This window comes from Sander lucioperca, chromosome 12, assembly GCF_008315115.2.
Source record: "Sander lucioperca isolate FBNREF2018 chromosome 12, SLUC_FBN_1.2, whole genome shotgun sequence".
Taxonomy (NCBI): domain Eukaryota; kingdom Metazoa; phylum Chordata; class Actinopteri; order Perciformes; family Percidae; genus Sander; species Sander lucioperca.
The window spans coordinates 3,266,853-3,294,561 of NC_050184.1; the positions used below are offsets into that span (position 1 = coordinate 3,266,853).

General features: G+C 41.2%; 1 protein-coding gene across 2 annotated transcripts in view; it reads left to right on the plus strand.

Moving 5' to 3' along the window:
- Positions 1 to 27,709, plus strand: part of plch2a (phospholipase C, eta 2a) — a 226,374-nt gene that overhangs the window by 47,649 nt on the left and 151,016 nt on the right. Inside the window, exon 1 of one of the 2 annotated variants that reach the window (XM_031311141.2) lies at positions 1,159 to 1,280. The exons of the other annotated variant lie outside the window; for it this stretch is intronic. Coding sequence (XP_031167001.1) covers positions 1,262 to 1,280 — 19 coding nt within the window. The 5' untranslated portion in view covers positions 1,159 to 1,261. Of the gene's footprint in view, positions 1 to 1,158; positions 1,281 to 27,709 lie in introns of those variants that run through there. 2 annotated transcript variants of the gene reach the window in all.

The window sequence follows — 27,709 nt, forward strand, 5'->3', positions numbered from 1 at the left end:
CCTGAATTCGGTGCATCCCTAATATGTACATATAGTTACGAAAAGATAGAGATAGAGATACTTTATTTATCCCGAAGGAAATTAAGGAAAGTTAAGCATTGTAACCCCTATTTTCCACCAGTTTCATCTGCGCTGTGTTCCGGAGACGCTGCGGCCCCCAGCGTGCAGTCGCGGCCATTCAAGTCAATGATTGATATTCCACCAGCCGCGCCGTGGCGCATCCCAGAAGCGTGCATGAAGAGACTCTCCGCTCCGCTAAAGATACGCGCCAGGTAGGAAGTGAAGACAATCCAATCAAATCATCAAAAAATACCCCCCAATATTGTATACGTCTCCTCTACAACACCACGGACAACGAGAGATTCATCTTAGAGGTTGAAAAACATAATACAACATCACAGATCTTTTTTATCAGGACAACACCACAAACGAGAAGGCATGGAGTTTAACTGCAGGAGTGCTTGGAGTGGAAGTTAGATAATATCTTAATAAACACGTGATTGTTCTGTAAAGTACCTGTAGAGACAATATCATCTGCGAGTCGGGCAGCAAGACGCTCCCCTTTTGAGACGCTCCCGGTGTGGTATGACGCGTGGCGGAGGACGGAACAAAACCGGAACGCAGCACAGACGGAGAATGGGAGTAACTCATAAGCATTTCATGTTTTGTTTTTTTTGCTGTATGCAACACAATGACTGCTGCTGTATAAGAACGCTGTGGGCCGTGTAAGGAGGAGGTCGAGGTGGATGGGTGGGTCAAAACACAGCGCTTCCAAGCCGTGGAGCAGAGTTTGCTTCCTGGGGAAAACAAAAAACTTTCACTTAGGAAATGCGGGTTCTTTGGGAGTGTTTTAATCCAAAACAAGATATTTATATATGTAGCCGGCGTCACGCGCCCAAAACGGCTTGGGTGCTGCACCTACACCTTATAATTGCAGGGGCATGACATGTAGTAGGTAGCCTGTACACACAGCTAGTGTGCATGGCAACCAAGGCTGCTGGAGAGAGAGAGAGAGAGAGAGACAGAGAGAGAGAGAAAGAGAGAGAGAGAGAGAGAGAGAGAGAGAGAGAGAGAGAGAGTGTGTAGAAAAAGAGGAAAATTAGGTTAGCGGCATCACGGCAGAGGCATCCACAAAGACGGAGGAGAGAGAGAGAGAGAGAGAGACGGGGGGAAGAGCGAGAGCGTACAGTATTACTCCCTCTCTCTCTCTCTCTTTGGTGTCAGTTGCTTTAGCGACTCAGCAGCAGCAAGCAGCGTAGAGATGGAGCCTCAGAGATTCAGTACGTAACCCTCTTTTACTACCACTGCCTTTTGTTTGCTGCTGGTATATTTTTTTTAAATTCCCACGTCGAACTGTTAAATATCATTTTTATTTTATTTTAAGTGGTTGAATTCAAAGCTTTTTTATTGTGGTTTTATTGCTGTCTGTTTTGGTTAAAAGTTGGACTATGAGTGTGCTCCACCTTTGATGTGATAGATAGGATGTATGGTTATTACAGATTATAATAACAGCACTGGCTGTCTAGTGGAAGTTTTGGACTTGAGCTGATTCTGACGACGCATTTTGGTTCGGGTGCATGTTCATATTTATTTATTCTTCTTCTCATTAATTCATGTTCATGTTAATATCATCAGTTGACATTTTCATTGTCTCAATGTCTAAATTATTGCTTCCACCTTAATAATTAGCCCATATAAATATGAGAAAACGCCTTTTGGACGGAAAATGGGCAAAAATGAAGATATCGAAATTCCCGGTTTTAACAGCTTCAAATAAAAGCCTCACTATTATTAGAGTTATCTTTTTAAAAAAAAACATTCATGAAACAAATTTTAGATCACTTGTTGAATCAATCAAGCTTGATTTCTCTCCCGATCTTTTTTCCATGCATGGTCTCCTGCTTTTCACAGCATAAGGTAAAGGTGGAGGCTTTCAATCTGCTTGTCATTTTTGGGTGTGAAAAGGTTTTTTTTAGCTGGTTGCAGTGAAGGTTGCGGTGTTTTCACTCAGTGAATGATACATTCAAATCTGTTTCAGAGAGACAAGTCACATTTGAGCAGGAAAGTCATTTCAATTTTGTTTTTTTACAATTTGACATAAAAAAACATGACAACAACTTGTATAAAATGAAGAGCAGGACAATAAAGTGTTATGAGTGGCTAATGCTGCAAGAAGAGAAGAAGGCTCTGAACACGTAGGTCAGATATTTAGGGAGGCAATTCGGGCACTGAGTATCGAAGTTCGGTACACAGCCCTAGAAATATCCCAACAACAATTTCATGAATTGCCATTACATTTTGTACAGATATTTATGATATATCTCAACAAAATGAGCTGCAATAATCAGCTTACTAACGTAGCTCCACAATCAGGGCTGACGTTTAGTTTGAATGGATCGGACTGCCCTTTTAGATACAGGCAGGCGCAGATTTCAACTGAATTATCATTTCATTTATTTAATACTTTGGTTTTCAACCCAGCTCTATTTTGTGTTCAGTGCTAATTAACAAATGTTGGCATGCCAACACGCTAAACTACAACGGTGACCATGGTTAATATTATAACTGCTTAACATCAGCATGTTAACATCACGAGCACGTTAGCATGCTAATACTCAAAGCATGCTCACACTAATCCGGCTGTGCCTAATGCTGTGTTCACGCAATGTAAAAGATGGATATGTATAAATTACATGGACTCCAGTCTATATCTGCAACATTTCATTTCCAGGATTGTTTAGGTGTTGTTGGAAATTCCGCTGGATGTCCCTCATTTTCGGCCGGATGTCCGTCACCTTCCTCTTTCTTTATGTTGGCGTTCTAAACTCTGGTGGATTTCTGAGGACTATGGTTAACTGCTCCTCAGATCTCTGCAGGGTAAATCCAGACAGCTAGCTAGACTATCTGAGTTTTCTGTTGCACGACTAAAACGACTTTTAAACCTTTGACAGTACACGTTTCACCAAAACAAGTTCCTTCCTGAGGCTTTTTTGCAGCGGCGCCGTATTTAGCAGAGCCACCATCGCTGCGTCCAGAATTTAGCACCACCCAAGACAATTGTGATTGGTTTAAAGACAAACAACCCAGAGCGTTTTTTTCTCCTATACCAGAATGTATCTATGGTGTAGCCCATCGGCGATTTTAGACGTTTTAGGTTCTTGCCCCCCTAAAAATTATAATAATAAAAAAATATATTTTTTAATCAATTTTAGTGCTTCAAGTTAGAGTTTGCGAACTTGTCTGTTAGTGACAGAAGACAAACAATGACAGGTTCAAAGGGCTTGAAACAGGTTTAACATCCTGTGTGTCTGTCGTCGATGCTACACACCTGTAACCCAGTCAAGGAAAGGTTTAACAGAAATGTAGTGTTGGCCAATCAGAGGGGGTTATGGTGCCAGACTCCCGCCTTTGGCTGAGTCTCTATCTGATCTGTCAGAGGGAGAGCAGGAGACGGTTGTTGAGTTTAACGTTGGTAGTCCCCAGAGAAGAAGTTGGTAATTTCATGGCGCAGATTAGAACCCAAATTGAAATGTAAGAAACTAAAATTGCTGAATGTTAGAACATTGTGTCAAATTGGTCGTTATTACTGTGACTGGAAGTGTCAGGTTTAGTTCCATCATAGTGTTAATAGTGTCAAAAAACGTTCAGTATCTAGCTCAGAGATTATCGGCCAATGAAATTTCTGATTTAGCGGGGGGTTTACAGTTTTGCAAGGCACTGTATCCACGTCAAATTGTCATTAGGGGTTGAGCCCCCCTAAAGGTCTAGAATAGCCCTTGGTGTAGCCAGACCTTACTACACAGCGCTATGGAGCTGAGAGACTATAGGCAATAAGTGGATGAAGAACCGGGGTTGATGTACTGAAGAGTAGATGGATTACAGGTGTGCGGCTTGTAGCAGGACACACGCACGCACACGTAGGGGAGCACAGGGGACACAAGTTTAAGAGAAACACAGCCAACTTGCCACAGAGACCTTTTCAGATACAGATGACTCATAATGTGGCATGCAATCCTCTCTGGATAACAGTTATTTGATCTTCAAAGTTTAAAGTCAACCATTTTTGAGAAGGAAATGTTTGTGTTTTTTCACACTCCTTTTTCAAAGGTCAGATTATAGTGTTGAAAATGTAATAATTCCTATGAGTGCTCTCAGTAGAATCTGTTTCATGACAACAGCTTTCTCTATAAAGTTCTCAGTGGAGTTCTTCTTTGATGTTTGGTCGTGGGTGACGAGCACTGACTGGTAAATTCATTCATTCATTCATTCAACCATTATTTATACTCGAGAGATCATTGAGGGGCAGCCCTCATTTACAATGTCATCGAGTCAAATTCCAAAGAAAAGGGGCGCCTGGGTAGCACACCTGGTTGAGCATGCGAACCACGTACAGAGACTCAGTCCTTGCTGCAGCGTCCGCGGGTTCGATTCCGACCTGCAGCCCTTTGCTGCATGTCATTCCCCGTCTCTCTCCCCCTTTCCTATCTTCAGCTTTCCTTTCTAATAAAGGCCCAAATGCCCAAAAAATGATCTTTAAAAAATTACAAAGACAAAGCAACACAGAAAAGAACACCATCCTAAGAAAAATAGAAAGACACTAAAACTTTCTTAATTGGATTTGATAAATCACTTTGGATTATAAGGATGCAAAAGAAAGTCAAATTATGTAAAGCAATTACAAGCAGAAGTGCAGGTTTAAAACCAGATTTCTAAATTGTCCACAAGGGCACAAGTGAGTTGATTTTACGACAGTGTTGTAATTTGTTCCAGGAGTCCGGTACACTAAAGTTAAATGTTTTAGCAGATAAGTTCTGTAAGGTAGTGTGGTATTTTCCAACATGAGCCTTATAGATAAAGAGATACCAGTGAGAATCACATCTCTCTTGGAGAGAAGACCGACCAACACTTTCATATATAAAACAATGATGTGTACCATAGACACAAGCGGTTATGAATCTCAAAGCAGAGTGATGGACTGAGTCCAGAGATTTAAGAGTTATTCCTACTGTAGCATTTTGAGAATACAACCCTTACGTGACAAAAAATATTTCAACCTAAACCATAATCTTTTCCTATGACTTTTGTGCCTAAACCTAACCAAGTTACCAAGTAGCCAAGTTTTGAAAAGACACTGTGCATGTAACAAGCGGAAACTTACGGGACATCCCCGACGCGTCCAAAACTGACACTAGAGTGCTACGTAGAGCGTCATAGTTTGGACCGTGTATGATCAATTAGCCCAGCTCTCATCGGCACTAATCTTCACTGAGATACAAAATTGCATTGCAGTTTAAAAAAAATCATCAGTGTTAAATTATGCTCCCAAATGTCGGATGTTTTGCCTGTTTGTTTGCAGAGCGACTGGATGAAGTGCGAAAAAAACATTGCTGTTCAAATTCATTTTTACTGTTACCCAAATGTTTGTCTGAGACAAGTCCTCCAATTACCGGAAGAAAGGAACATGAATTAGGGAACATCACGCAGAGCTCTACCTTCGAAATGTTAAATTATTACTGGACACATTGGCACAGTGGCTCGGATAGATTTTTGAACGTGGCTGCTTGACTTGTGTGTGAAAGCATGGAGGCAGACAGGAAGATAAAAAAGCAGCAGTGGAGAGTGAGTGGTAATGTCTGCCCCAACCGTAAAGCTTTATTTGATATGATATGAGAGAGAGCTTGGATATTAGATCAGGATAAACCTCTCTGATGAGATGATGGGAGGAACAGAGTGAGGGCGAAATGGAGAGAGGTTAATCTCTAAAGATCCAACGAGCGGAGAGAAATTCTAATAATGGATGGGTGGAATGATATGTGAACAAATGAATGCATCAATGGAGAGAAATGATTGGCTGGATATCAGACAAGATAGGAGAATGAAGCTATAGTATAGAGATGGATGAAAATCCAAATGAATGTTAGAATGTATAGAACAAGATGCTCTGCCGTCAGAGGCGGGGTCAGGAAATGGCAGCCTGGGTTGTCATGGCAGTGATATATCACACATCTGTGTGTTGGAAACGAGCAGCGAAGCTAACTTTAGTACAGAATCTGTGAAATGAAATGTAAACACACACAAATACAACGGCCTGCATGTCACTTTCCACAGTGATAGCAGTACTTATGGTGGATGTGAAATCGAGCTGAATCTGCTCTTCCACAGGTTTCTTGTTTTTGTGTGCAGTCAGTAGTTTTCGTCAGTGTTTCATGCATTCCAAAGTGATCCATCATGGTTTATAGCTGAGTTTCATTGTGTACACCTCAACAATTTCTACTGTATGTTCTACAAAAACCTGTTGATTTTTTTGTAACTCGGGGTCTTTGGTTTGCTCCTTTCACGGCAATCATTTTCCTGCGAAATTCAAATCAAATAGCATGGATTTCTGAGCACAATGCATACAATCATGTCACATGCATTGCTTTACAAAAGAATGTGGTTATACATAAAAAAGCTGACTCTAGTGTGAATCTGGTAGCTGTGTTGTATAGGTTTCTACGTGAATATGCTCCATTTCCTCTCTTAAGTAGTTGAACCCATAAAAGTCTTTACCGGTAACATTATGAAAGGTATCAGTCTCTAAAGCCGCCTACACATGATACGCGATTTGCACTGCGCCCTACCTAGCGGTGCGCAGAGAGCAAAGCACAGCGCAGGTAAACGTCATCAAGGGTGGCAAGGAAGCTATTTCGTCCCGTTGCTAGGTAACGACATGCTGTTGGAAAGGATTTCTAAGAGAGCTGACACACCAAGCCGATTATCGGCCGTCGGACAGTCTGGCGAGGTCGTTGACTCGAGTCTGTTTGGTGTGTTCCGTGCCGTCGTCCGTCGGAGGAGCCGTCGACCTTCATTTTGGCCGACCTGACATGCTCAGTCAGAAACAGGGCAGTCGGGACTCACCTGGAAATGGCGAGCGGATGAGCCTCTCAAAATCTGACGAAAATCTTTTAAACTGACCTTTGTCGATTTGAAATGAAGACAGATTCAGCAACTGCATGGCCTATTTCTCTCTTAAAATGTTTTCAGAAACATGTTTCGGTGAACTATTTTAGTACAATATGAGATCGTAATCTGAACGAGCCGCCATGACAGTCTGGCAGTGAATTTCCGGAGAAAAAAGACCCACGTGACGCGTTCGTCCAATCAGCTGCCGGTTTTCATTTTCTGGGAAACATTCATGACTGTTAATGGAAACAATACAGAGAAGCGGCGTCTGCTGCTATGGAGACGTATTACGTTTCGCGCACGCGCAGAGTGTACGCTCAAGTCGCCGTCGCCTCAGTGTGTTCTGAGGCATTTTTTTGGACCTCGGGGACCCGACTGATCAGTCCGACTGGCTTTTCTGCTGACGGTCGGCCGTCTGGTTGGTGTGTAAGCACCTTAAGGAGGTCTACCTTTCTGTTAATGTTGACAGACGCTTAGAATATTAACCTGAGCCTGTCAGCGGCAAAACGACCACTTTTGTGAAGGTAAATACAAGCTTTACAATTTCCCTATTAACTTACATTGTAGCTTGTTTCGCCGCTGCCGACTAATACTAATACTTAATACTGGACCAATGTCAAAGATTGTTGTTCCCATCAGTCACTTAGACACACAAAAATAGGATCCAGGTTGAAAAAAAAAACACTAGTTACCCTTTAAGTTGTCTCATCTAATTTCCTTACATTTCCCACAATGCTTTGATACTCCCAGAGAAGGGCTGTGAACTGTTAAAAATTATGATTGGACCTATATATAAAACGCATTGGCACATGGCCAAACTTCACATCAAATTTCAGTGGGAACATATAATCTCTTTGATGTTAATATTAAAATATTCATGAATACTTCTGTGGAATTTGATAAGAGCTTCCCATAGATAGTCAGTGTGGCGTTAATAGATCAACAAATCAATCAGAAGGTGTCACACTGTCTCAGCTGAATCCTAAAGAAGAGCCACATTGATTCATGTATCGACTGATTGGTGCCTCAGTCTGAACCTGGGTGAGACAAACAAGATCTTCATGAAGCTTGAGGAAAAATGATTTGTGTTGTTATGGTCTTTACGAATAGAACCGTCTGTGTTAGCTCTCTTTGGTTCTGAGCTCTTGCCCATGACACCACTTATATCTAACAACACATATAGCTTAAAGCAAAAAGGGAGCATGTTTTGTTACAACCACACACTGACATTGGCAAATTGCACACAGACTTTCACAGTATATATTACACACAACGACAATGGACTCGCTGCCTCTCTGACCGACTGGCTGGAGCTTCAGACAGACAGGGTTAATAGGTGTCCCTTCTCCTTTTGTCTTCAGTGAAAACACTACATGGCACTCGGGTCTGCTTCTTTTGTTGGCTGGAAGACAGAGAACATGTCTCACATCCGGGACTTTATTGGTTTGATTTGATTTAGGCAATCCAGCTTTGAGCTCCTGGAGGGCTGCGATATACAGCAACAGTGTTAGAAAAACCTGCATCCTCACACATGCCTGGTATGGAAAAGTGTGATATCATTAGGAAATATATATCCAGGATCGTGACTTTTTATTATTAAACTTGTTGAAAAGACGGTATACTGATTATTTGAGTTGTAATGCTATTGTGCTCTAATCAGTGAAGTTTAACAAATAAAATCAAGTTTCTGTCCACTGGAATATATATTTTTAAGTCCTTTTGAAGGTGAAAATTAGATTTTCTTTTAGTGGTTTCAAGAATATAGCAATAAATTACCAAATACCAATAAATTAAAAAACAAATCACAAAAAGAATATAGCATAATTGAGCAGAAGAAAATTCCACCGTTAGGCTTTTAGTTTAGAGTTTTAGAGCCTGTTTTTTATTCCAGCACAGATAAATCTCTGCAGCCTTGTCTTTGATGGTCGACATTTTCTATCACACTGGGAGACTGTTTTCCCTGACTGGCTTGAAAGAAGTTGCTAGCTGTGACATCATCTGTGCCGAAATGGGCAGGAAGGGTCAATACAACATTCATTTAAAAAATGTAATGTACCCCCTTACGGTGAACATTCAAACACACAGATCTCACATACAGTAGATCTCACAAGCATTATTAGCGGTGTTTGTTATTTGGCCTCCAATTTGTTTAGGATGTATGAGTGCCAGTCCTGTTAGCTGACAAAATCCCTATCCCCATCTGAAGGCAAAAAGGACATGAGTCGTGTGTATCTCCAGCCAGTTATCAGAGGGATGTCAGTGTTTTCCCTGGGTTCATCGAAGACTTAGGTGCGCAAATTTGGCAGAGGGGTTTAGGGGTCTTTCCTTGAGAAAATGTGATGTTTTTCAATAAGAAAACATATGCAATTCGACATAATTTTGGACCATTATAATCACCGTATCTCTGTCTAAAACGTTTGAAAAGCTAGAGCAGATAATAAATAAATAACACTCAAAAAGCTTAAAGATAAAACTTGCAAATGAAGTCCAACTACAATCATTAGACTCATTAGAGAAAAGTCTTTTAGTTAGTTTGATGCTTCTTTCCTAGTTTTTTGCGCTTTCTTCAAAGTTTTTTGGTGCTTTTTTGTCAAATATTACATTCATTCAGCTTAGGTGCTGACAAAAAACGGCTTGAGTGCTGCACTTAAGACTTATAATGGTAGGGAAAACTCTGGATGTGCTAGATTCTCAAAGCACGGTCAAACACACCTCCTCATCAGCTACCATTAAGGGCTTTTATGATACATGAAATGAATGTGGTAGTTCTAAGGAGAAAGGAAAATGTCTGGGGTCATGGGTGTTTTGGGACAACATGAAACAGCATTCATTAATCATTTCAGAATCGCAATTGTTTTCACAATTATACAAATGTTGATGAAAATGACCAAAACACAGTAAAGGGGATTTTAACTATTTATTCAGGGAAGGTTCTCTGAGAGGAAGCCTCTCGTTGTTGCAGGAATGCCCTAAACACTTTCACACAGTTACACACATTCACATCTGGAAGCTAATTTGGCCCAGAGGTGAAATATATGAAGAGAAAAGCAGAGGACAAAGAACAGAGCCCTGAGGTACTCCATATTTCATAACAGAAATATTTGATGTTGTGTTATTGTAGAAAATACACTGTGTTCTTTCAGATTCAGAAGATTTTAACCACACCAGAGCCAGGCCAGAGGCATTTTTCTTACCAATCCTCTCGGAGTATAATAATAATGATTAATAGAATAGAAAGCTGCACTGAAATCAAGTAATAGAAGCACTGAGGTGGCATCTGAATCCAAAGTAAGCAGAATATAATTCACCACTTTAGTAAGTGCAGTTTCGGTGGAGTCACAGGTTCTGAAAGCAGATTGAAAGGGTGAAAGTTGTTGAGACACCACTCTTTCCAGTTCTTTTGAAAAGAAAGGTCATTAATTATTTAGAGCCTCTAGATAAGGTGAGGTTTAACCACAGCAGTGGGGACAATGCCACTCGTAAAAGACAAGTTGACAATATTCAGCATCGTAGATGACGTAGAGATGGGCAGAGATCTTTGAAAGGTTCGAGAAGATAGGCGGTCGAGATAGCGGGTCCTAGGTTTAGAAGCTAACACCAGCTTAGACAATGATTTAAGGGAAGTAGTCTCAATTTTTTTAAGAACAGAAAGTTACTGGGATTCAATATAGGAATGCTGCAGATTTTACAAACGTAGCTGGAGACGAGGAGCTCATTTTGTCTCATCTATTTTTCTGCAGAAACAATAGCAAAATCATGAGTCAAAAAAGGATGAGCAGCTACTGTAACAGACGGCTGTTTTTGAGTAAGTTTCGCTACAGGGTCAAAGAGAAATCAAGGATTGTGTTTACAGTACAGGTTTCAGCAATATGCTGCCTGTTCTTACCTTACAGCATCTTTTATCCTCTGTGCCTTGCTTTGTGTAAAGCCTCACAGGCAGAGAACACTTCAATGTTTCTTTATGTGCAGTCTGACAGTGCAATGTGCTGAAACCTTTTTTTGATTTTGTGTAGTCATGACCTGCTCGTTTTGGTTTTGCTGTAGAATGCAAGTTTACCGCACTGTGTTATGATGGGGAAAATACTAATCAATGTCTCTCCTTAAACGTTCTGCTTAGTGATGTATCTTTGCGAATGAATGTGGTTTAATTTGGCTCGGCGTAACACGTCTCTCTTGGCAGCAGAGTCTGTTCCCACAGACAGCTTTCACAGTGACTCTTGAGAGAAGTTAGTAAATAGAGATGGAGGTTGTGTACTGTATGCTGGCTGTGAGATAGGAAGACAGTATACGCTATAACTAGCGTAAGGGATCTGACTCCGGATGGTAGCTCTGCTGACACGCCAACAAAATCCTTGACAGGTGGCACGCTGCAGAGCTTTCGACAACAGACTCCCAGACAGCTTGCTCAGCCTCCAAGAACAAGCTTTTCAAGCATTTAAAAACCCTAAATGAGAAATAAATTCTGTTAGAGGCAGATGAAGACAAAGGGTGTGCATGATATTGTGATGGATGGGAAACAAATGGCACCCTCTTCTAACAGCTAAAGGCCTGGTGGGTGGGAGCCGCCACATGGTTCAAAAGCTGTGTGTTTCCTGTCAGTTTGTGACTGGAGGGATGGCTGCAGGGATGTTTGTGAAAGCAAAATGTCTGGGGAGGCGAAACAGGAGGGAAGGAAACTCCATGGAAGATTAGCATCAGTTTTTCTCTGCTCCCTGCAGATAGTTTTAGAGAGCTAGCTGGGATGCTTCACAAGCTCTCTAGAAGGTCAGGGGTCATTTTCTCGCCCTCTCATGCATAAGACAGTAAGAGGAAATGCTAAACTGGCAAACGGATGCCAAGCTCAGGCACTTTCTTTTCTCTCAGCTTCAAGATTCTTATGAAGTGAAATGTAGATTCTCCTGTTGGGTTCTACACTGACAGAAACCTGTCTCTTTAAAGAGGCGCTATGCAGTTTTGGCCATGTCTTCGCTGTTTTCTCGCTTTTTGCTCGCAGGTTTCTCTAAAGAGCTCCCCCTACAGCTTTGGGATAGATATTTGGCAGCTCCTATGTTTATTTGTGTCTGAGTCCTCGCTCAGTCAGTCTGCCGTTTCCTCTTTCTCTGTTCCTCCGACAATGCTTATAGCATTCTGCTTCTTTTTTGCCGGCTCAGCCATGGCGATAGTGTGAAAAACTCCATCGCTACCTTGTTAGCCGGTTCCTGAATGGGCGTATGTGTGCAGTGCCGTGAAGCAATTCATTACATTGCAAGACCTGATATCACGTGATACTTCCTGACGCTGAGGCCAGTGACTCACCGGCCGAAAGTTGCAAGGGTGTTTTTTCAGCTCACAGGCGCTAGGAGGGAGCGAGACGACCACCATTCAACTCGAAAAAAGTCATATAACCATTCCAATGACTCCGAAGCTGTTCAGTTAAGGTAAATTAAGCTAAAAAAAAACTGCATAGTTCCCCTTTAACTTTTTGTGTCTCCTATTACATTATATACAAATAATTCAGCGGATGTCTTCTTTGTAGCATGGAGCGATCTGTTGTGATTTCTAATCAACCCCCTCGTCAGTAGCTGTGGAGCTGTATCAGTATATAACAGGGGTCGGGAACCTTTTTGACTAAGAGAGCCATGAAAGCAAAAAATTTGGAAATTTATTTCAGTGAGAGCCATATAATATATTTTAAAAGTGAATTCAACTAAATGTCAGTATAATAAGCCTCTGAATTTATTCTTTTGAATGGTGAATGGTTTTCCGTTCCTCACTATTGCTAAAGAACCAGCAAAGCTAGCCGGAGTTGCTGCTGGCTAGCTTGCACCCTGCTCAGAAGCTCTTGGCACGCTTTCTTTCTGCTGTCTCCCGCAGGGTATTTTGATGCAAAGGTAGCGTGGCGCGTGTCGAAGTGCCGCTTTACATTCGACCGTTTCAACGATGTAATTTTGTCATTGCAAATTAGACACACCGCAGAACCCGCTCTCTCCACAAAGGCGAATTCTTCGGTCCATTCGTCCTGAAATGTACGATACTCGTGTCTTTTTTTCTTTTCGCCATCTTCTTCGTCGAAGGGTTAGCTTTGAGCTAATGACCGAGCAGACGCAGTCTCAGACTGATTCAAAAGGGGGCGTTTACCTGTTTTACCCAGCAACGGCAAACGTAGGCCAGTATCATCCAATTAAAATAATGGACAATTGCTCCTGCAGCCCTGAACAGGACATGCGCAGTGAAAAATCGATGGATGGATTAAAACAAGTGAGAATATTTTGTTTTATCTGCGAGCCATATGCAATCATCAAAAGAGCCACATCTGGCTCGCGAGCCATAGGTTCCCGACCCCTGGTATATAAGATTGATGTGATTTGATATTATCTGGAGAGCTAATGGTTCTCCCCTGGGTCCCGCCTCCTGCTGTTACCAATAATGATAAATAAAAGCTGAGCAATCATACTGAAAACTCCCATCAGACAACTTCCATTAGTGAAGTTCCACCGCTGTAGGAGGCTCTGTTGCTCTCGATGTGTCAGGGAGAGAGACAATATTGGAGAGACAGAGACAAGAAAACAGTGAAAACTTTGACGCCCGATGGGCAGTGAAGCAGTCAGTGACAGAGTAGAGACACCGGCAGGGAGGGAATGGGGGTTACAGGCAAAAAAAGCAATGTCTCTTTCCCTCACACATTTCAACATGCAGTATAAACATCATGAGACATTGGCACATACAGTACGTCACCTCATTCTGACCCATAATGGCATTCTTAGAACATTTTGAGAATTGATTCCTCTTCTCTTTTTTTCCCCTTTTCCCACAAATATTGAATTGCATAAATTAGCCAACTTTTTATAAAGGAGCAAGAGATGATTGCCCGGTGCACGGCTGTATATACGACTCTATAAGCTCATTGATCTGCAGAAGTCGGAGCAGGAACAAAGTAAAGTAAAGTAATTCTAGCACACCCCAGAAATTGAGCTCTTCATTTATTAGTTCAGTCATACATAATTACAAATCTGTGAGTGGACAACGCCTTTTGCATTGTAGCTTCCTGAGGTTGGCACATGCATTTTTGAGGTGCACGTTTCTGTTTTGGTGCAGGACCACACACAACATTTTGTGTTCTCACAAGGTTTGGGTTTTCTGCCTAACGCACTACATTTCTATCATATCTGATAGACAAATAGAAAAATTATGACATTTCATCACATTACATACTGTTTGACATACTGTAATAATTTAGTCAGTTTAATTCAGAAAATGTTACAACGCTGATACATTATTTTGATACTGTCAGAGTGATGTTTTTAAAGAAATCCAATGTGAAACAAGGACTTAAATTGTTGATTAACTATCCCTTTTCCCCCACCTAAATGCCTATATGCAAAGTACACAAGCACACAAGCAAAAATTATCTGCCAGAGCAGTTGGGTGATTCGGTTAAAAAAATTAAAAAATACTGTAATGAGCTTAATACGTCTGGATAAAAAAACAAAATCCCTCGCCAAGCCTGTCATGTTTTCACAGTGCTTTTTCTCTCTCCGCTCCTTAATTGGCAACTTGTGATACGTGACCTTCGGGGTGTGCAATGATCCAAACATCGCTGCAAATTGACGAGACAGAATTCACAGTGGGCTCGGTCCACATTTTGTGTCACAGCCTTAATTGCCAGGGCCTTGGCAGGGCAGTGGCTCTCTGGAGTTTTTATTAGCGAGCAGACTGCTTCCTCCTGCAGACCTCCCTCTCCACACCCCACCACATTCCCGCATCATCCTCCGTCCTTCCTCTGCCCGAGCGAATGCCTCGCTAAGGTCCACAATGAATTCAAGCGGAGATCCGCTACTTGGAGATGCCCGGCACTCTCCGGGCGATGAGGAGGAAGACTTAATTGGTAAAGTCTGTCTGTGAGCAGAGTCCAGGACGTGCAGCATTGATTCGGTGCCAACAAACTAAACGTTCATGCACATAAGTGACCTCCAGAAAGTTATATAAGGGCACCGGTATGTTATCTAACTACTCCACTCCTCTGCAGCTGTGTACCATCACAGTAAAGTACAGCTTTATAGCTGTACGTGCAGTATATGTAAGTATCATCCACACTAAATGGTCATTAAAATGATCTGTGTCCACTGCAGAACGTGGAGCAGACGTGTTTGATGCCACACTGAGCTACAGCACACCTGACACTATCACCACCTCTTTTCACTTCCAATCTCAGCCCATCAACGCTTGTCCACCCCCCCTGGAAGCTCCATTTACCCTCCCCATCACTCCCCTCCCTCGTCGTCAGCGTTACCGTACACGGTGTTGAGTATGCTCCAGTTGCTGTGATCAGAAAGTGACCCGTTTCCACCGGCACTGGATATGTCAGCCGGCACAGCGGGGGAAGGGGGGTGCTGTGGGAGTGGGAAATGTGTTATCCCTGCCTCGCAAGATTACACCGTGTTTACATCACTGGAGGCATCGCATAGCAAGGTACAGACTCGGTTAAAAGAAAAAAAAAAACTGTTATGGCACACTTTGAACTAGAACTGTGCTGAGAATAGGTAGAAGACTCTGTGACAGCTTCACCGTGTTGATCCCAGTAATATTAGTAGGCCTCACACAAAAGACAGAATAATAATTGGCATGTTCTGTGAAGGTTAGTCTTGAGCATCTCTTTTTCAGTAGAGACCTGTTTACAAGAATAAACCCAATAAGCATAGACAAAGACACAATTAACGCTTTAGTGCGTAACTTTTTGATATTAATGAACGTCCGTTACATTCAAGCCATTACCAAATGAGTTGTTACAAAGCTAATTAAGACAGCTCTACACAACTCTCTCTGTATTTCTCAGTATGGCTATGTTCAGAAGACTGTGGCGTCTGGTGACTTTCCCGTGCAGAAACTCGAGTGAAGATAATTACCTCGTCCTCCTTGGCTACTAGCAACTGTGTGGAGGAGGGGGGGTGCGCATGCGCGATCACGGAAGGCTTGTATCATGTGGACGCGCCAACAGTGTTATTGTCATTACTTAGAAATCCTCATGGGGGGGCGACAGAAACTACGCACTATAGCTTTAACGTAAGCAATAGACACACACTAAATAAAATAATTACGAGACATTCAAAATGCAATAGGAATGAGCAATTCCACGTTTTTGTAATTCATTCTATCTGTGAGCGTAGTAATTAAGATCACCTCGTGTTCTTATACAACAATAGCTGTGGTGACATGGACAATTTCTCTTCAACCTGATTGAAATCATTATGATTCGAGATTCCAACTTAACTGTTTACATGCCCCGAAGCATTTTAATCAGAATAAAACGGGCGGAACGTAAAGTGGTTCTGCCCGCTGTGAAGCGTCTAATCTGCCAGAAATATAACAATAGCAGATGCTGAATTTACTTACAACTTTTAATGCGCTTTGCATTGTGCACTAAGCGCTTCATGCTGCACAGCTTTCTCACTCTAAAACAGCTTAAATAACCCTAAAGGTTTATCTTTTACGAATGAGATAACATGTCAGAAGGAGATAAACTTTAAGATAATATGTCCTACGTAGAAGATAACATTTCGTCATCTCATGCGTAGCAGATAAAGTGTTTTCTGCCTGCCACTTTTTTTTTTAACCTTGTCTTTCAGGGGTTCTGTATTTAATTTTGCAACTTGTTAAGTGTAACTAGGGATGCCACATTAGGACATTTTCCCACCGGTTAAGAAACTTGTGACCGGTGTTACCAATTACACTGCAAACACACCACATTTGTGCCTCTCCGACTCTACTATACTAAAAAAAAAGTCTTAACGGAGAAGGCTTTTTTAGTATTTCGCTTTGAATTATCACAGCATAACTACAACCCTGGGGGAAACTTACTACTATCGTTATGTCTAGGAGCTTTAACAGGGTTTGGCTTTAGTCGTGCATTAGAAAATTGCAGAAGCTATCGCTAGTCCGCCAGACTGAATGTAAGGATAAGAGGCCTACCTTTGTCCTAGCCAGGGAGCCGTTCCCTCTTCTCTTCGGACCAGCCTGTTCCTCGGTGCGGTGTCAATTAGGGGTGTTGTAATTAATCATTGCATCGATGCATCGCAATGCAGATGTGGATGATTCTGCATTGATGTAGTGACAGACAATAATCTATTATTGCCTACTTATGTTACTTGTTGATTTTCCGTTTGCTGCTTTTTTGTTTTTTTGTCTGTTGTCTGCTGTGTTCAGACTCCACTACATTCAGGAAGTGTCTTTTTTTAAGAGCAGATGCAATAAAAATGGGAGTTTTATATATATATATATATATATATATATATATATATATATATATATATATATATATATATATATATATACGTATATCTGACTGCTTGAATTTGTTGATGAAAACCATGTGTAGCAATATATTATAAACTTGAGGAGGTGGCGCATCGTGATGCATCGTGATATCGTATCGAAACGTTGACAGGATAATCGTAGTTGAATTGAATCGTGAGACCAGCGAAAATTCAAACCCTTAGTGGCAATCAGCCTCAACACTGCGTCGATAGTTCATTTGTAGACATTCAAGACAAAACATTAACACAACTTGGTGGGAAAACGTCAAGATAAATCAGAAACTCCTTCTCTTCTTACTGACTCTCGTCTCCAATTCAAACAGTCTTCTAGTCTGCTTCTCTTCCGCTTTGTAAGCTCCGTGACGCAGGTAAGCCCAAGGGCGCAACTTTGGGTTCAACATTGGGGGGGTTTGAGATATCCACTTTTGAGCAAAATTGAAAATTTAAATGTGAAACACTTCATTTCCTGCATTCTGGTGACTTTTTCTATAACAACAACTGCATCATATTTTGGTTTATGTCTTTATTTATGTAAAGGAAATAATAATAGGTTTTTGGGGTGGGTTGCACTGGACAGTTTTGATTATTGGGGGGTTTGTAACCCCCCCCCCCCCCTGTAAATTAGCCTATGGGTAAACCACACCCACCTCAGCCTAGCAGCTAATAGGACGATTAAGACATGACAGAATGTTATCTCCCAATTGAATGGGTGTTATCAGTTGTTATCACTACCATAGTAATGAGGTGGTATGGCCCTACTCTACCTCCTAATTGGCTCAGTAGGCCGTTATCATCTATTGGTAAGCTGGATCACCCATTCGGGTCAATTTTCGACGCTCAGAGCAACTGCTCAACGATGGCTCTTTAAGATGACCTACTATGAAGAGCAACAATGGTAGGGAGTTGTAAAAAAAAAAAACTAGGAGGGGGGTTGGGGTGGTGGCTGGGTCAAACAAACACAGGACTTTTCACCTGGAAGACCGGTGTTTGTGTCCAGTTGTACCAGGCCCCTTCTTATCCATATCTATGAGGCTGATAACCACTGATAACGCCCATTTAATGGAGTGATAACATTTAAAATGGGAGATAAAACTTGATTGTAATATGAAGGGAATATCAAGAGGCCTATACTTTAAAGCTCCAATCCAAGATATTACCCTGTGCTTTATCTACTCAAACTTCATGTTATGCTTGAGAGTATTGTGGAACATGTAAAAAGACTCACCCCTCTTTAAAGACTGTGTCAATATGTCTCTGTACACCAGTGGCAGATTGGAGCTTTAAAAGGTGGCTCATCCAGACATTAACTTTCATCCTCGCAGCTTTAGAGCAAATTGTAATTTATGTGTTTTTTTGCTTTAATCCTCCAGAAGAATAAATAATTAGTCCCTCTGCTCTATGAAGCAAATGGTTTGGCTTCTGCAACAAAAACCCTGCATGCTGCAAACAAACAAATCACATCTCATTTGCATTTACTTTATGAGATAGTGTATGTGCAACTTTTTTGGTATTGTGCAAAAATCAACTCACGCTTAATCAATCTGGGTCCATGTTGGACTTATTCCATGTATGGGAGGATAATAATGCAAACCAATTACACACTAAAGCCATTTTTCACACTGATGACTGTGTCTACACTGTGAACATCTGGAACTTCAGATCCTTTGATGCCACTATGTTAACGACCAGCACTCCAAATATAACCCACTTAGAGTTTAATTAAATGCAAACCAGACACAAGGCATTGCTCTACATACAATACGTATTTATCACAGCTTGTCACAGAGCAAAGAAGTACCTAATATCTTTCCTTATCAATACAAAGGTAGCAGCATTCAAGGTAAGAATGTAAATAGCCTTTTTCCACTACAGAGACTTTTCAAGGCAGAAAACGTTTTAGGAGCTTAGCTTCCCTGTGTTTTGAGGAACTATATGTACTTCCTGGTACAATGTTCCTGGCCCCAAAAACAACAATTTCCTGTAGACAATAGTTTAAAATGAAATAGCCCATTTCATTTTGAGTTAGTTAGAATTCAAACGTGGGTTCAAGGTTTAGATTTGAAGGCTATGAAAATGAATTTATTCAACTGGAAGTCTAGCCAAGCAGAGCAAGGCGCACATGAACATGTGTCCATGTGTTTACCGCTAGTTTGGCTGTTTGCTGGCTGATTTTCCCTCCAGAGGCCAAAAGGTTCCATCTCTCCCTCACTCTCTCATTTCTGCTGTTTGGTTTCCTATCCTTTGTGGCTCGGGATGATTCATTGTGTCGTGCTTTGCTGGCATTGACCTTGGGGTGGGAAGAGGGGGGTAAAAGTCCTGTGATGGAGATCTGTGGAAAAGGGCAAAATATGATCTTTATCTGGTCAAGATTATGATATAATGGGAATATAAAAAACACACCTCTATAAGATTTTGCTGAGACTGTATTCGCATGCACGCACACACACACACACACAGGTTTGTGGCACTGTCTCTGTGGGGACCCGTCACTGACATAATACATTCCCTAGCCCCTTACCCTAACCTTAACCATCACAACTAAATGCCTAACCTTAACCCTTACCCTCACCCTAACCATAACCTAATTCTAACCCTAATCCTAAAACCAAGTCTTAACCCTCAAACAGCCCTTTAGACTTGTGGGGTCCAGCATTTTGACCCCACAAAGCAGTCGGGACCCCACAACTATACTGCACTCCCGGTTTTTGGATCCCACGAATATAGTTATACAAGCCCACACACACACACACACACACACACACACACACACACACACACACATCCAGACATCCAAATGTACAGAGGCCTAGCTGCACCAAAGATCCATCTTTTTGGCCAATCAACTGAAACTTCCTCAACTTGCTAAAAAAAAAACAATATTACAACAATTAATTGATACAGTCAATTGACTCAATGTCTGGGCAAAGTAATACAATTCATTTAAATATACTGGTAGGAAAATCTGGAAATGTAGCCTAATAGTTTGCTGAACAACAAAGACTGTAGAGTTTTTCACCAACAGTTCTACCTTTATTTTAGAAAAATAATTGTCAGTCTGTGTGAAAATATACAACATGTTGCATTATGAGTCACTCAGAGATAACTATATCTGGCAATTTCTTTAGAAGGTTTTTACTATAGATTTTCATTAATAATTTAGAGGGATATATTGTGTTTTTTAGCGTTAGTTATTTTTATTATCTGCTATCTCCTTTATCATCTGCAAGGTGGAGATGAGAAAGAATGCAAGGTGGCAGGAGAGACTGTAGGAGAGTAAAGGGAAAGTGTGGAAAGTGGAGAGAAGAAAAGAGTTAGATGAGGAAGACGATAAAGGCAGGTCCACCTATTAATAATACAGTGGCAGCTTGAGTTCTTCATTAGGTTAAGGTGCACTATGAAGTGAGTCCTCAGCTCAGGAAGACTTTGCCCAGCAGACATTGTAACTGATAGCTGAGAGACAGACACTGAGAAAGAGATTGTAAGAGATGAGATAGTGAGAACGTCAGAGAAAGAGGCCAGAGAAAGTTAGAGGGAAAGAAAGACGTTAGATCTGCAAGTGTGCACTTTCTCCCCATGGTCATTATATACACTTTGTCTTGTCTGCTTGCACAGCTTCTTCCTCTTTTCCCTCAGAACTGGTCGAAACATATGCATAGCATAGGTTGCCCACAGGTTTCCTCAATTTTTGCCATATTCTTCTCAAAACTACTACAAGTAAGAGACAGCTCAAACATATTGTACTTCAGACAGAGACAAGTCTGGACCATACCACTCACAAAACCGAGACAAATGAGAGTCAAAAACGCCCACGAGACTGAGAAATGTTCCAGTCAAAACACACTCGAGACACTCTTGGTCTTGGTCAGTCAAAACAGCCAGATAACCAGGACTGAAGCAAGTGTGAATCAGAACTCACTTGAGGTTGAGAAATGTTCAAGTCAAAGCAGCCTTTAAGCCAAGACAAGTCTTGAGTTAAAACGGCTTTAAAGGGGTGATTGAATGAAAAAACGATTTTACCTTGTCATAGTTGAATAATGACAGTTTAGTGGGTAACTAGGACATACATGGAACCTCAAAATCCCATTGACACCTCTTTCCTCTGCAAATCTCACAATTTGAAACTGAACTAAATTCACTTCTGAGACTTTTTTATGCGAGAAATCAACTATGTAGAGGTCAAATATGGGCAGTTTGGCCGTCACGAAGGGAAGCCCGCGGCGCTCCATATCCGCGCAAAGTCACCGTTTCTGGGTTACTGGACTACAAAATGCTGAGGCCCTGATGGAGCTCCAGGGCCTGCAGCTAGCCGCGATCTTTACCCATAGGATTGAAGGGACAGTAGCAGCTAACGAAATCCCTAATGTTCACAAAAATGCATTAAATTGAAATCGGACACCATTGTTAGCTTTATAAGACCTTGGGGTAGATGTTATATAAGTGGCGTGACGAAATTCAAACTGTAAATATACTCGAATTATGCCGAAAGTGAAGCTAACTAGCCGCGATCTGTACACATAGCTAGGATTGAAGGGACAGTAGCAGCTAACGAAATCCCTAGCTAATGTTCACAAAAATGCATTAAATTGAAATTGGACACCATTGTTAGCTTTATGAGACGTTGGGGTAGATGTTATATAAGTGGCGTGACGAAATTCAAACTGTAAATATACTCTATATGCTGGCAGCTGGCAGCCAGCCAGCTCCGCGGAGCCCCGAGCCCCGGTAGTCCAGTAACCGAGAAACGGTGACTTTCTCGTCAGACTGTGTGGAGCTCCTAGCTAAAGTCCGACACGTCTTACCAAATTTGCAATTAGCCATCAATTTTCGTAAAACGGCCTATATTTGAGCTTTATATAGTTGATTTCTCGCTTTAAAAAGTCTCAGAAGTGAATTTAATAATGAAATAGCAGACAAACAATGTATAACTTTGCAGTGTCTGAAATATGAGACCTGCTGTCTTGTCTCCAATGTGTCTCTATGGGGTTCGCTCAAACCAGTCAGCGCGCAGCTCATCTAAATATTCATGAGCATACCATATTTGGAAGAAAAGCTCTTGTTCCAAATAGAGCCATATTCACAGGGTAGTTAAGGGCCTAATAAAATAGCATTCGGGCAATTTTCAGCCCAACCAATGTTACATACCCTATTAGGAGACCTTAAGGAACAGTGTAAAATACCCTATATAATCACTCAATCACCCCTTTAAGCCGAGAAAAAACACTGATGAGGCAGGGACAAGTTTGAATCAAGACAACAATGAGAATGAGTCAGAACACCCTGACCGAGACAAATCTAAGTCAAAACACCATGACAGAGTCAAAGGGCTGAGTCAAAACACCCTGACGGAGACAACTCGAGTCACAACGTCCTGACAGAGATAAGTTGAGTCAAAACCCCCTGACCGAGTCAAGTCGAGTCAAAACGTCCTGACAGAGATAAGTCGAGTCAAAACATCTTGAATGAGACAAATCTGTGTAAAACACAGAAGAGGCTGGTCCAATATAAAGACCTGAGAGCAGACTGGAGGACTACAGCCCTGATGTGCAGTTTGCAGATGCTCTCCAGTTTTCTCTGCAGTTCTGGCTGTTCCAGTGTAATGTGCTATCTCAGCTGGCAACATGCAGCCATGCCCCACATTTAAAAGCCTCATGGGATATTACTTTCCATGCTCTTTCACATTATGGGTCGGTGAATCTGGCAAGCCAGCACTAATCTTGTACAATGCTCTTCATTACAAACATTATAAATTATGGACACGTTTTTCTTTATGCAGGCAGTATGTGCATAATTACACAACATCCCTTTTAGATAAAACAGGTGCATTCTACATAATTACATAATACACATAATAAAAGCAGATTATGGTCATATCATTGTTTTTTAAATTAAAATCCCAAACCCAATTTAACAAGTGATGTTGTAACATCAGCTGTGTCTCTGACTGTGGCATTGATTGAGTCATCCTGCCACGGAAATGCTCTTCATTTGTTGATTTGTTTTGTTCAGGCTCCAAGGCTCCAGGGTTCACTCCAAACAAACTGGAGGGACATATTGAAGTCCAATAAACTGGCAATGAAAAGGGAGTGCATCTGTGTCTGACCTCTGACATCCTGTGTTAACCTTTAATACAGCAGTCATTCAGAGACCCTCATGGAAGATTTACATTAAAGGAGACCTATCATTTTATTATTTTCTGTATATTGTTACAATGTTGGATGTTCACATTAAAAGCTTTAAATAATGAGGTAAACATTTTTTAAAGTAATGCCTGTGAGCAAAAACGTCAGATTTCAGACAGTTCTGAGCGCTCCATTTCAGACAGTTTTTTTCCACTCTCGCGTCGAGGTGACGTCAATCCGTGCCAGATTTCTTAATAAGGTCAGTGGTGCCGGCAGGATTCTATTTCATAGTACGCACAAAAACCGCCAGCCCGCTGAAGCGGTTTACTGCGCCAGAAATCAGCTGTTCTTATAATATTTAATGTGTTTGAGAGTGTGCTCCTAGCGTACGTTTATTATATCATAATGACCAGATCATGAAAATATTTTACTGAAGCGTTTTGTGAGAGAGAGAGAGAGAGAGAGAGGTGGATGCGCTGCCCGGCCGCTGCCCGCTGGTCAAACTGTGCAGCCTCTGCTCAACCCGTACGGCGGGCTTCAGCAGCCCAAATATAAGACACTATGAATGGAGCAAAAGAAGACACTATCGAATTGGAGGCAATCTAGGATTCAGTATTTTTGGAGATTAACTCATATAGGAACATAACTTTGTTTGCAAGTGTGTTGTTTGATGCAGTTGCTTGAGCCCAAGGCAAATTTCCCTGTGGGACAATAAAGAATATTTTATCTTTTCTGTGAATATGACCATAGATAACCTATTTTGGTATGGAGAAGTGGTTCTGAAAGACCAACACATTCTCACTCCCATCGCGTAAAATACGGACGCTTGGGCATGTGCCTTTGGCATTGTTTTTGATGCTAAAAGTCTCCTTAAGAGTCATATGTAATCACTTGGTCGGGACTCTTGGCGTCACTTTTGACATTCTGGGTCATGCGGCACAACATCCTGACAGTTAGGTTTAGGAAAAGATCGTGGCTCGGGTTATAAAATGTACGTTTCAGTGACTCCCGGTCTCTGTGGTGAAAGTCCTGTTGTTAGACCCATCCACCACCCCAACCAGCCTCCCTAATCGGCATTTCGGGCTTTCATACTACGCGCTGCCGTTGCCGTTGTCTCTTAATACTACGTCATCTTGCAGCGCCGCGGTTGATGTCATAAATATACCAAACTTTAATACACAGTCCGACCACTCACCTTGGTAAGCCATTAGTTAGTTGTCTTGTCATTGTTGTTTGTGTGATCTGCGAAAATGAACCGTGACATTGTGTGAAAGTTTATCTCGACGGGCCTGACTGGAACATTTTCATGGCTGTTTGTTTGCCTTGGTGACTTAGACTTGTTGCGTATTTTTCACTGGCAGAAGCAGACTCCCACAGTGTACCAGCAGTGGGTTTGGTTGTAAAGTGAGCTTTGCAGTCAGCCTCCAGGGTTTCAGCTTCATGAGTGAAGCCTTCAATATGCAGTTGGGACATCGATCTCATACATAATGTACCTGCATCAAACGAGGCAAAATAACATCAATACTACAAACATTAGCCTTGAAAAGCTGAATAAATAACCATAATATAAGTAGTATTTCTTCATCTTATTGACTTGCTTCTTTTACTGTTTGTGAACAATTTAGCTTCTGTTGTCTCGTCATCACAGCTTGGGAGTTAGTGTTCTGTATTTAATGGGAGACACTACAGGCAAAACCATCATCTTTCTATTCTTAGTTTTGGGGCTATTTTGCATCCATAGCATGTCTTCTTTCAGACTATTGGGAAAAAAAACATCCAAAATACACATTTAGATGTGTATTTTACCCCACTTTGTCTATTTGCGCCTGTAAATTTCTCCAAAATTCACCGAAAGTTAGCTTTCAATAATGCCTAATTTGCATATTTAAACATATCATTTCAGAAAACTTGTAATACATAAATATATTTCTTAATGTAAGTAATCAACTGGGGAAGTTTCATGTTGATATCTGTTACTGTTAGTTACATTTATTTGTCCCAAAAATTATATTATGTATCTAAAATTCCCTTTGTAAAACCCTTTGACTCTAATATGTCAAAAAAAGAAAATGTTTTTGTGGTTATTGTTAGGAACCAAATAGGGACAATATGATCTGTTCTGTCTGTTTACATTATATTGACACACAATTTTCCCAGTGCTACAGGTTATATTTTTGTATCATTAGAGAGTTTGCTAACATTTTTCGCATAGCCCCCCCCCCAAATAATATATATATATATATATATATATGTAATGTCTTTATTTTTTCACTGTTTAACATCTAAATCCAATTACAGCTACAGAAGTGTATAGATTAACGATATTTCGAACTACACGTATAAAAAACATTACACATTTTTTAACAGCCCACAATGTTATGCAAAAGAGTTCTCATTAGTATCCAGATTTATTCTTTGGCAATCTGTCAACAGTACCATCCTGTCATCTCTAAAGAACATTTTAGTATGGAAGTGCTAAAACCCACAACAGCATCCTTGTTAGTGATTTTGCTTAACCTCTGATCAGATTTTACAGTTTCCTTCAACAGGCAGCACTTGATCTTGATGTTTGAATCCAGTGTAGTGAGCTCTCGGATTGCCTTTGTGTTGCACTCTCGGTTCAGAAAGCCTCTGAGCTGAAAGAGGTTTAAATCTCCAGCAACTGCGAAGCCTGCGACAGCAACAGCAACAGAATCAGAATCAGAATCAGAAAAGGGTTTTATTGCCACAATAAATTACACTTATGCAAAATTTGCCTTGGTGAATCGTGCATACATAAACAAACAAACAAACATATTAAACATGAATATGAAATAAACAGTAAATACAGAAACAAATATATACATACAAAATAACTGTTGCATAAGGAACTGAGGCTGAATCAACATTTAGACCAGTGATTGTCAAAGTGGGGTCCGTGAAATGTTCATGATTCATTCATTTAATTATTATGATATAAAAATGTGTTTTTTTTTCTTTTTATTATAATTTACACTGTTTATTGATCCCCAGTGGGGGAATTACAATTTACACTCTGTTTGTTAGAAATCACTACACACAGGCCTGAAATACACACACACAGATGCTCAGGACCTATTCATGCACAAATGGAGAGATGTCTGGTGGGCTGGGCTGCCAGTGCTGGACCAGCGCCCTGAGCGGTTGGGGGGGGTACGGTGCCTTGCTCAAGAGCACCTGGCAGTGCCCAGGAGGTGAAATGGCATCTCTCCAGCTACCAATCCACACTCTGTACTTTGGTCCGTACTGGGACTTGAATGCGGTTCCCAACCCAACTCCCTACGGACTGAGCTACTGCTACCCCATTTATAGTTCGCATTTAGTTACACACTTAGTTAACATTTTCATTTTTACATCTAAAATAGTTAATAGATTACTTTCTAATCTAACAAATCTATAACTCTCAGAATCTGCGAATATGTTTAATACATGTCTAATAGCTTTCAAATAAGGAGTTTGCTGGGATATTCTCTATATTTTAATGGGTCCTCGGCTAAAAAACAGATTGAGAACCTCTGATTTAGACTGGTAAAGAGGCTACTACACGGATGTTAATCTCTTTCCACAGCTTTCTCCGCCCTGTGCTTGGTGTCAATTCACTGAATCAGCTCTGTTTAATTCAACCTGTTCTCACAGAATTCCGTGAAATGAACACGGCCCCTTAACTCAAAACCTGTGGCAGTTTCAAGGAATCGCAAAACGAAGCCGAAAATTCCGTGATGGGCCCACGGAAGAATTCATCATTAAATAAACACGGCCCCTTAAGTTAAGGAAAAGGTCATGGGTGGGCTTGCGGTTCCGTGACATGCGAGAAGAATGGAACGGTTGGGTTCAGGAAAAGGTTGTGGGTGGGCTTGCGGTTCCATGACACGCGAGAAGAATGGGACGGAAAAGAACAACGCAACTTTAGGAAACGTGACATGCGGGACACGAACCCAAATTTTGGCCTTACATAGTACTCGCTACCGTAGTCGCTCTTAATGCTACGTCATCTTCTCATTGACTTTACATTGGTATTGTTTCCGTGGTGGCCACATGGATTTTTCACACATTCCGTGCCACCACCACGTAATGCGCCGTTAACAGTTCGTGATCATTTCACGGAATTCTGTGAGATCAGGCTGGTTTAATTGCAGGTCTTTTGCTTTTAATGGATCATTTCCATCTTTTAAAGGCTATGATAGGAGCAAACACCAGTGATGTAACAGAAGGGATTAAGTGCTTGCTGGGAGCAGAGGAGGGTCTGACTGACAGGTGAAATCACACAGGATTTCACTTCAGATATGCCTGTCAGTCATTCAAGAAATGAGCTCCATGATTTTTCTCACTGTCTCTCTCTCT